This window comes from Ruditapes philippinarum, unplaced genomic scaffold, assembly GCF_026571515.1.
Source record: "Ruditapes philippinarum isolate M1 unplaced genomic scaffold, ASM2657151v2 ctg6259_1_1_1_1, whole genome shotgun sequence".
NCBI classification, from domain to species: Eukaryota; Metazoa; Mollusca; class Bivalvia; order Venerida; family Veneridae; genus Ruditapes; species Ruditapes philippinarum.
In genome coordinates this window covers 8,985-20,406 of record NW_026866960.1, presented here as the reverse complement: position 1 = coordinate 20,406, position 11,422 = coordinate 8,985, and the positions used below count along the sequence as shown (strand labels likewise).

Genomic DNA, 11,422 nt, shown 5'->3' with positions numbered 1-11,422 from the left:
AACATATACATGAACTATTCTGCATGCAATGGGATATTTAAGTTCACTACACAAATGCCATATAGCTGTCCATTATCGGTTATTACCGATAGATTGACAAAATGTTATTAGCTCCAGGTCAACTTAAATAAAATGAATAGATTTTCATCACTTAAAAATCTAAAAAAGTGCACAGAAATATTACGTTCCATGTGCATGACCATATATAAGGCATGTATGACAATATTATATTGATAACTTATAAATGTTGAAGAATGGCCTGTCTAAAGTTGATCAGTTTTCAACGGGGGTGGGGGGGGGTGGAGTCTTTTTTCATCCGTAGGTTGGTCATTGAATAACGGATAATGGTCAATTTGTAACTTGTAAATTGTTCAAAATTCGTTTAAAAACAACTTTCAACAGGGTTAAATTTAATTGATTGAATTAGGATAACCCTTATGCCTTTTAAAGCCTCTACAGGTTTTTATGAGATGTGAATCAAAAGTACCAAAATTGTGGCCAAAATTTTGTGACAAACGAAAATTATCAGAAATCATAGTATTTCACTTTATATATAACAACATAATCATCGTGGAAAACCTCTTCATTCCCATTCGGACTTTTAAGCCGTTTTCAGCAACACCCTTAACGCACAGATACTTGGGGTTTGGAGCTCAAAACGCCTTTAAAATCCAAATAAAATGCATATTTGTCAATCCCAGCACATGTACTGATCATATATATCAAAAAAACTTAATATAAGCCGTTTTGAAAAAAAATCATATTTCAACATCTATAATAATACACAAGATAAAAATGTTCGCCGGAAAAAATCCGCACCCCTGCCGTCATAATCACCATGTATTTTAATCCATTTCCAATATTTTCACATAATCCTTTGGTCCATCGACACAGAAGATATAATTCTTCACGATGATGGTCAATTTTAAACTTCAACGGTAATATAAACAACGCAACAGCCGAAATAAACATCAATATTATCGCCGTTTTTTTTCAACGACAAAATCTTTCGATAAATTCAATGGACCAGACGGCTATGAACGAAGTTATCCGATTATGTGGTTCCCAAACTTAAAAGCGCTGCGCATTTTGCACACGGCAAAGCTGGGGCCACATAATCGGATAGCTTCGTTCATAGCCGTCTGGTCCATTGAATTTATCGAAAGATTTTGTCGTTGAAAAAAAACGGCGATAATATTGATGTTTATTTCGGCTGTTGCATTGTTTATATTACCGTTGAAGTTTAAAATTGACCATCATCGTGAAGAATTATATCTTCTGTGTCGATGGACCAAAGGATTATGTGAAAATATTGGAAATGGATTAAAATACATGGTGATTATGACGGTAGGGGTGCGGATTTTTTCCGGCGAACATTTTTATCTTGTGTATTATTATAGTTGTTGAAATATGATTTTTTTTCAAAACGGCTTACATTAAGTTTTTTTGATATATATGATCAGTACATGTGCTGGGATTGACAAATATGCATTTTATTTGGATTTTAAAGGCGTTTTGAGCTCCAAACCCCAAGTGTCTGTGCCTTAACGCTCATAAATATAACCTTAAACGTTTCCTCCACGACCGAGCGAAATGATATTCAGAAGTAGTATTAGTATTTAAATGGTACAACTTTTAAAACCAGAATACGACAATTTTCGACATTATATCGTGTTAAAAACAAAGTAAGTTTTGATCTTGTTGTTTAACTGTGTTTAAAATCCACAGTCATTCTGCAGTCATCTCACTTCTACTTCTGTCAGTTTTTACATTTTGCTGAAAATTCAGAAGAAAAAAATACAATGTAAAATATCAAACATAATTGCGAGATGATACTTTCTTAATTGTATAACTAAATGTTAAAATTGGACGCTTGCTACTGATTGTCGCAAACAGTCAACGCTTACAAAAAATTATGTTGAAAACAAACAAACAAACAAACAAACAACACACACACACACACACACACACACACACACACACACACACACACACACAGACAGAGAAAAAGGTATTAATCTTATACCGTTTAAATAATACTTTCGTTAAAAGAAGATGTATGTAGGGTAGGATAACTGCCAAATAAAGATAAAATGAGACTTAAAGGAAAACAGTTTTACAATATATACTGAAACAAAAAAGAAACTTTCCCCAAGTTTGAATGTAGATATGTTAGTACAGTTTTACAATCCCTTTGAGACTCGATTTTTACGTTGAATAAACATATCGGGCTTTTAAACGGGGATTAGCTGACCGATTTTGCAAACAAAACGAATTTTACAAGCTACTACATGTATATATGTGTGTACATCTGAGTGGTACCCTTGGACGACTGGCATATACTTTGCGAAAGTTTCTTTTTTGGTTCAGTATATATACAATGTACGTAAATCAATCAATTATTTACTTTAACCTGTTGAAAAAGTTCTTAAACAACGTTGATTGTTAACGCAACGTTTAATATTAGACGATCAGATTGCACTTGGTTTTCTGGCGCAATATCTATTGATTTATTTGATGTTTTCTCAAAGAAAAGGAAAATAAAAAGGAAATAATATCACATATTTCATATATTTTTGTATATAAAACCATTAAGAAACATCGCTCTGAACCAAGGGACTTAACAAGTAAACATTTTAATTACACATTATTGAAAGAGTTATTTTCGGTTAGTTTCGAAATCGTTTCGTAAATTAATGGTTTAACGTGACATTTTCTTTTAGTTTGTTAAATTTCTATAAATACTTTTTAAATCTGAAAAAATATAAATAAATATTATTAAGTAATTTCATATTTAAGCTTGAAGAAAGTATGTTAATAGAAATAAATCTGCAGTTTAATATTTTTCTTTATATAATCACATACATGTTTTTTCAAATTTGAGAACTGGACAGGACATTTGTTTAAAAAAGTAGTCCAATATTGATATACATGCAATACAAAAAAAACATCAACAATAAATAACTATGGAGCTATTCGTCCAAGAAATGAATAAAGCAAACCCAAATGTGTAAAAATAGTAATTTTACCTCTTTGTTTTCACAACAAAGCTTGCGCAATAATTTTACTATTTTCTATTTACTATTTTACTTTAATACAACTGTTTAATTGCTTAATTTATGAAAATATGGTTTCAAAACGTTAAACATGATATTATTTGCATTGCCAGTGTGATACATATGTAAAGCAAACGCGTGATATAATTCTTGATCTTTATCTAAATGAATTAGACAAAATATAATTCTAATGTTGCATTTTCATGAAAGTTTAATATAAAAAAAATAAATAAATATATAATTCTTATTTCAAAAGCACTGAGTATTTGAAATCATTTTCTTTATATATATACAACAATATCTGAATAAGTATTATGTCTTTCATTCTGGCAATTTTGCCTATTTATTATCATTTCAATATGTTTCAATCACCTGAATATAGTAACACATTGTCACTGAAGTTATCTGAGGTGTTAGAGGATGTTGGTATCAATGAAAAAATGATAATGAAAAGAAGAAGGGCTTTCATGCTGATAGAGAATATTCTAACTGTGGCAAAGAGGTCAAAAGATGTGAACCGGACGGTATATTGTTTTGGGAGTCAATCTGAAGGCACAACTACTTTAGAACTTGATTCAGATGTTGACATACTCTATTTTGATCATGATTATAATGTAATACGGGACTGGTCAGAGTGGAAACAGAATAAAAAAAATCTTCTTATGATACGGGATGAGGATGTAACACCTGGATATTGTTTTCTACAGGTACTTCGATCTGATGAACCTCTCTTTGAGACAAACATTATTTGCGCAGATTATTTCAGAGATAACAAAGGGAGGATATTATTGAAAAATACATGTGTCACTGGTATACATGAAGGTACTGAGAGACACGGTCCATCTATTGCTAGGCCCAAGAAAGGAAAATACAAAGCCTTTGATACGGTACTTGCGTTTCCCTGTAATTCATGGCAACAGTCAGCTTCACATTTACAAGAAAGACATAGAATAGGGGGATGGCCAACATCAGAAATGATCAGATATGCTGTTAGTAATGGTTGTTTTGTTGTTGGTGCTAGCAGTAAGATTAGTACTTACCCGGAACTAGAATGGAGAATATCTACATCATTTGGGGAAAGATGCTTCATGTTCAATCTAAACATTACACAATTACATTCTTATGTTTTGATGAAATTTATTTTGAAATCTTTCCTAACACCTCAAAGAGAAAGTTCTTTGTCTAGTTTTATGTGTAAAACGGTAGTTTTACATTGTATACAAAACGCCGACCGAACCATTTGGAGAAAGAACAATCTGTTCACATGTTTAACATATTGCTTGCTTGAACTGCTATGCTATATTCAAAATGGAAATTGCCCGCATTTTATAATTCCAGAAAACAACCTGATGTCCAGACAGTTTACGCCTGTAGACAAACGTTACCTTTTATGGAAGATTAGTGACATAATACAGAGTGATGGTAAATGTTTGCTTGGAATAAGTATTGATGATATCGGTTATCGATTACAGGTCAAACTTCTTACAAATCGTGCAATACCTCATGGTGTGTCTACTGTTCGTGACATATCTACTGTTCGTGACATAAATGAACTTTCGGGTTTGTTATTTATCAGCATAGCAAGACATATTAGCGGAAGCACAATAGGGTTTTTAAATTTCATTTCAAATGGTAGTATAGTTAATCTCAAACAATGTATCTCAAAGCTAGCAAACTATAGTGTTCATGGACACAGACTAGAACAGCTTGCAAGCCGTTATCAGTTGCCGTTTCTTTATTCTACCCTTGGATCTATGATGGTGTCATCAAATATTCAACAGAATACTGCCGTTCAATATAACGCACTAAAATGGCTATCACTTGGTCTAAACTCGGATGTAACATCCGGCAGACTTAAACTAGCGTCAGTGTTGTATTGTATTGGCTTTTTGGATGATGTGGAGATCATTCTAAGACAAACTGAAAGTCGATACAACTGTGATATTGTTGAACCTGTATGTGGTTGCTGGGCTCATCCAATTTCTAATCGGTCTGACAAATTTAACAGAAAATGTTACGAACAAAACGAAGATTCCATCAATCGAATCACATCATTTTGTGTCAGATTCATGCAAAAGGAGATCAACTGTGTTCCTCGAGAGTTGCAATATGAAATGATAAGATCTTCACAAGATGACATGCAACACAGAAGTGTTACGGAAAAACAGTGGATGAATTTTGCAGTGGTTGATTCTCTCCCTTTTCTCTATTTTTTACAGTACAAGACATATGGACATCTACAAAGACACCAGGATCAACAATGAGCACTTAGTAACCTTATTAATACTACCATGTCTGGCAGAAACATTGGTCACAGGGAGACAGCTCTAAACCTTATTGGTCAATGTATGGAACAGGAAAGCAAATTCAATGCGGCATTACTGTCTTATATGCTTTCCCTTCAACTACGAAGAAGGAACAACTCGGCAAAGTTTCACATTTGTAATTTATTAAGAAAATATGCCTCTCGCCTGAACAGGTTTCATTTTATCTTATGCCTACCATTTGGTACCAAGATTTTGAAAATTGGTGAAAAAATGTTGGAGTTATGGCGTTCATATTAAGATGAGTGCTGAAAAAATGAGCGGCGAGTTGCATACCTTTACTAAATAATTATATATGTATCAAATTTTATTCTTTTTGTGGGAAATGAAAGAAATTGAATTAAAAGCATATACCAAAAGTTAAAGCATGTTTCAAATAAAAAATACTGCAGTTTACAGGTTTTGAGAGGTAAGAGGGTTGTTCGGGTGGAGGTGGTTGTGACCAATCAACGCGCCGAACACCTATGGTTTTCAGATAACCCGAACCACGGTCGTTCACTACCGGTCTCTTTCTTTTGTGTTTCTTAATTGTTAAAATTTCACTAAATAAACACTAACATATACGTAATTCAACAGGTTATATATTTTTATCAACTAAACCCTGCTGTTTTAATTAAAATGTACAAGAAAGGGTTTATATAAACCAACTGCTGGTATACATTGTTTTCGCGATGCACGGAATGCAACTTCCGTTTCTAATGAAATATCGCATTGTGAATAAGCTATTGATGACGCCTGAGTTGTTCCGAATGTTTGAAATGGTCTAATCTGTTTCCCTGTCCTGTTATGGTTCCCAATCAGATTTTTCTGTCCAAAGGACTGCGCCGTAAATAAAATATTCCAAACAACCAGATAATGAACGCAAAATTAAAAGCAGTCGAGCACCTGTTAGCCTTATCCAATCAGATAATGTCCTTAAAGTAGCCAATGAAACCGTGTCTTGGTTTCCACGGTAAAAACGAACGCCACAACAACAATAATGAAGCAAGTTTTTCCCTCGATTCAGTGAAAAAATGTTTGAATTTCTTTGACTAAAGTAATTCTTTATGTCATAATTATGATACACAAATTGTAAAAACTTGCCATTTAATTAATTTTCAGCTGAAATGCCCTGTGCACATTATTCACCAGAACCATGACTTAACAGCAGATGACTTTTAACTCTCCTGCGCATCGGTCGAATGTTTCACTATTTCTCACTGTCTGAAGTAACGCGAGTGTATTCAGTGAACAACAACAAAAAAAAACAAAAAAACTCTGATGTGATATCAACAAATTAACATTGACATTCATAATCATTAAAATCATTAAGTGAGTAAAACAATGAAGATTATGTTAACAGTCTATACGACCATTTTTGTTGTTGTTGCTTTTCATTATCCTGATATGATGAATACATTGAATACAATAAATACTGCCTTTCTATACATCTGAAATTGTAAGAAATGTTTACATCAAGTTTACAATAAATTTAAAGTAAATTTGAACAATAAGTTTCATGTGCACATGAGTATCCTAAACCATTATTGATGACAGCATGGAATTATATTATCAATCATAACTAGTTGCTCACAAGGCTTCAATTATGAAAAAAGTGACGTTGGCAAAAACAGCTTCAAATGCATGCAATAGTCTATAGGTCAATCTTCCACTTGACACTTCTATTGCATACTAGCACATGTATGGCTACGGGGATGTGGTACCTGTGGGGTAATGTTACGATTCGCAACAATAACATTTCACCACATTACAATTTGCTATGCGTTTCAAACGACGAAGCCCCCGGAAGCTCCTCGATTTTTACCATTTAGGGTTACTTAAATTATGCATTTCCGTGTCAATTTGAGGTCAATAAAGAAAGAACTTTTAGTTAGTAGGGCGAAGCCCCCGGAAGCTCCTCGATTTTTACCATTTAGGGTTACTTAAATTATGCATTTCCGTGTCAATTTGAGGTCAATAAAGAAAGAAATTTTAGTTAGTAGGATCAATAATTTTTATGCAATACTAGTAGTATGACATGCGATTTGGTGAACATCTTATATATAATTAGAACAGAACAGAACTTAAATATAATTGATAGATTAAATAACAATATTTCCAGGTTTTTAGTCATCTTTATATAACTAAGAATATACTTTGCATAAAAAGACGCAAACAAATGACGCTGTCAGCAAATGAACGTGTCAAATGGCGATTCTTTCGTCGTGCAAATGTATCTTCAACGACGTCAGTCTTGACCACCCTGCCTCTGTGGATGTGCAAAAGCCTAAACCGGATAGGCGACCAGCGGTCATTGATGCGCGCAAGAAAGTATTTATAGCCTTCTTACGCTGCTGATTAAACGTCCAGCGCTACCGTAAGTAGAAGCAAATGCAGGCACCTGTTTACATTTGGATAAAGTTCTGTCGGTATATCCTGCAGCATATATTGTATAGTGGAGGGAGTCTGCAACAGAAAAGTTTTGCACCGTGTCCTCTAGCATCCACACTCGCGTATAAAGGTTTCCTGATCATCCAGTATAACGGTATAAATGTCAGCGTAAGTTGGTGTTCACATTCGAAAGTCTCATGTGCTTCTGTTTCTCATGCTTCAATGAAAACAGTCGAACGTGCCTTCATTTACTTATTAGGCATTATAAAGAAACTTATTTGTTTTGAGCGAATATGCTATACGTATATCACTTCGCATTCGTTAAAATATTCCAATTTTCTCATTTCTTAGTCTGATATACATGTATAGCATATTCCATCACAAAAGGCATACATCACTAAAAACTTTTTTTTTTCATTGGCGCATTTGTAGCTTTAACATTTTTATTTGAATAACGCCTATATATCTTGGTTACGTGATAAAAATACGTTATGGTAATAATGTTACTGCACATGGAGAACAAGCGACCGAATGTGATTGAATCATGATATGTTATTATGTATATATATAATAACGTTGACCATGTTCAAAGTATATTATTTACTTTAGGTCAATAAAGGAATTACTCAATGTGTTAAAACGTGAAGAGATATACCATATGCTTAAAACCGAACATATAACAGTGGAATTCAATGAAATGTTAATCTGTACCTAAGAACAATAACATGGTCGCCGCATCCATGACTTCGTCGACGTTAAAGCCAAAAAATGGAGCGTCGTGGCATGCCTGTCCGAGTTGGATATATTATTTCGATTCTAACACGACATCAACAAAATAAATGCTGCCGTACCTGATATTAAGCTAAATTGCGCCTGATTTTTTTCCGTACTTATTGTCAGCGCGTCACTTTTTTAGTGGTTACGTCACGTGTATAATGATTACGTCACTTGTCTAAATATAGAACGTCAAACAGTGATTTTATAGCATAATAACACACACTTTCGGTTCATCTATGTTCAATAGAGAAAAATGCGGGTCGTGTTAGAATATGCAATAGAGTCACTGTTTGACGATCTATATTTAGACATGTGACGTAATCATTATACATGTGACGTAACCACTATAAAATCCGACGCCATTGTGTACACCGGTCTTTACTGTCGATATTTGAGACCGGTGCGTATACAATGATCCGACGCGCTGACAATACGGAAACAAATCAGGCGCAATTTTGCTTAATAGCAGGTTCGGCAGCATTTATTTGTTTATGTCGTGTTAGAATCGAAATAATATATCCAAATCGGTGATTTTATCGCTGGATAACATCACTGTTTGCCGTTCGGATGCGCATCATTATATCACTCGGACTACACCCTCGTGATATAATTCCTCGCATCCGAACTCCAAACAGTGATGTTATTGAGCGATAAAATCACAGTTTGGGATATATTATTTCTTAAATATAATTATAAGACTAGATCTATTTTGAAATTTAAAGTTATGATTTTTTATTGTTCAGAGTGAAAGTTATTAAACCGATCCATTTAAAATATCATGCGTGGCAAGTTACATGTTTTACAAGTAGGCCCTAAGGAACATTGAAAATGTTTTAACAGTAAGAAACATATTCTCTAGCACATTATTTTCCAGACGATGTTGTTGATACAGAAAATACAACAGAGACAGAGATCATTGCAAACGAAAGACCATAGCAGACGACAGACTTGGTAAATATATGTAGTTTATTTAAAATTTCATTAATAATTTCAAATTATAAAAGATTCCAAAATCTATTATTTTAAGTTTGGTCAGAAATTTGAATAAGTAGATCTATAAGAGAGCGACAGTACGATGGTGGAAGTACCACAGTACGATGGTGGAAGTACCACAGTACGGTGCTTACAATACGAAAGTACGATGGTTACAACACGACAGCACGATGGTTACAACACAACAGCACGATGTCTTGTTATTTTTATACTACGGTGTTCCGTTAGGGCCAGCACGTTTTCTCTGTGAGCGAAAAATGCAAAGTATGACACGGTACGATTACAAAGCGCAACAGTACGACGATGGAGTATGACAATGCGATGGTGTCGCCCTTTGTCATCGTACGTGTGTCAATAATAAAAAATGAAGTTTTTTTAAAACCATTTTAGTTACAGAATACGTGGCATGCATCATAAACAAGACAGCCGACACTCTGAGACAGGAGTTGCCTAGCAACACAACCACCGTAACAGTGAGGCCAGCAGACGACAACATATCATTGTCCTCCAGTATCATCAGCCGTAAGTGTCAATTGTTACAAAGTTCGTAGTTAGCAGGAAGGGCGTAGCCGGGAAATGAACCAAAGGTTCACCACTTGACTGTCAAAACACTGCCAGGTCAATGCTTATGTTTTTGCGCCAAAGAGACCGGGAATGAATGCACGATACAGCTACGGGCGGCTTTTGTCTTCCGGCTGGACCTTAATGGTTATACAATGGCTGTTTCGTTGATTGTTTCTGTTTTTTTACAAACATGGATCTTGTACTTAAACAGAATAATATGTTCCTGAACCAAATTGTATTCTGCAAACGGTTGTAAGGAAATATAACCAGAGTCGCTAAGCTGTTTATATATACGATCATATTAACTGTTAGGAATATTTATAACGAATTTATAAGACATTTAACTTCTATTTCTATAAAAAAGATTTCTTAAATTAACAGCAGCCGTATTTATAAAACTGGGAAACGGACAAAAGCCCTCCCGGACAAAAGGCCTCCGTCCAAAAATGACTTGGCGGACAAAAGCCTTCCCGTAAAAATGACAGGGCGGACAAAAGCCCTCCCGTGAAATATCAAGGGGGACAAAATCCATCCCGTAACAAAAATATTTATTACCCTTCCAGATTTTTCCGCCTTTTTGATTGGATATTGATCACCCAAAAGAAATTGATATAACCGAGCCAGACGGGTAATATACACACTAAATTTCCCCGTTGGGTACCCAACGTTGTAAACAACATGCGCTGAGGTGATGCGCGTACTGTTCGATTTTACGCGGTGTAAATTCCGATTTAAAAGCACCTTTTAACTGTCAAATGATAAATATTTACCAAAGTAGAGTAATGATACATATTCTCACCAGTATCTAAAACAAATATGACCTTGTGAAAGCTTGATATTAATTACAAAAAAGTGCGTTCAATAGACTACTCCTTTTCTCTTGTTTACATTCGTTAGGTACGGGGAAAAATACGTCATGTATTTATGTGACGTCATGTTGTGACGAAGAGGTACCTAAAAGGGAATCTTATTTCGACGTTTCATTTGAAACAGCAATGATTTTTTTTAAAAATCGTCTAAACTCGGCAGGGGAAGGTAATAAAATTATTATTTTGGTTTTGGAGTGATATATGTGGATATATTACCTGCCAAGATAAAATATCACCCTCGCCTAACTATAAAATCTTAACAGGTAATATATCCACATATATCACACCAAAACCAAAATATTTAACATATAATATGTACGTTAGATACCTGCTGTTTACAATGCACTCAATATGTTAAGATTGTTACATATATTTTTGTTGTTTTTCATTTGCCTTAGTTTGTGTATGATCTAGCACCACCTTCCATTCAAAATATACCTATGTCTTGGACTTTTTTTTTAGATAATTT

The 11,422-nt window shown here is 34.3% G+C and overlaps 1 protein-coding gene across 1 annotated transcript; it reads left to right on the top strand.

Moving 5' to 3' along the window:
- The first annotated feature begins 3,413 nt into the window (after positions 1-3,413).
- Positions 3,414-5,320, top strand: LOC132734342 (uncharacterized). The gene has a single exon (XM_060721068.1). The coding sequence runs from the start codon at positions 3,416-3,418 to the stop codon at positions 5,318-5,320; it is 1,905 nt and encodes a 634-aa protein (XP_060577051.1). The 5' UTR covers positions 3,414-3,415.
- Positions 5,321-11,422: the final 6,102 nt, after the last annotated feature.

Coding starts and splice junctions, on each gene's coding strand:
- LOC132734342 (XM_060721068.1), top strand. CDS start 3,416: ATGTTTCAATCACCTGAATATAGTAACACATTGTCACTGAAGTTATCT.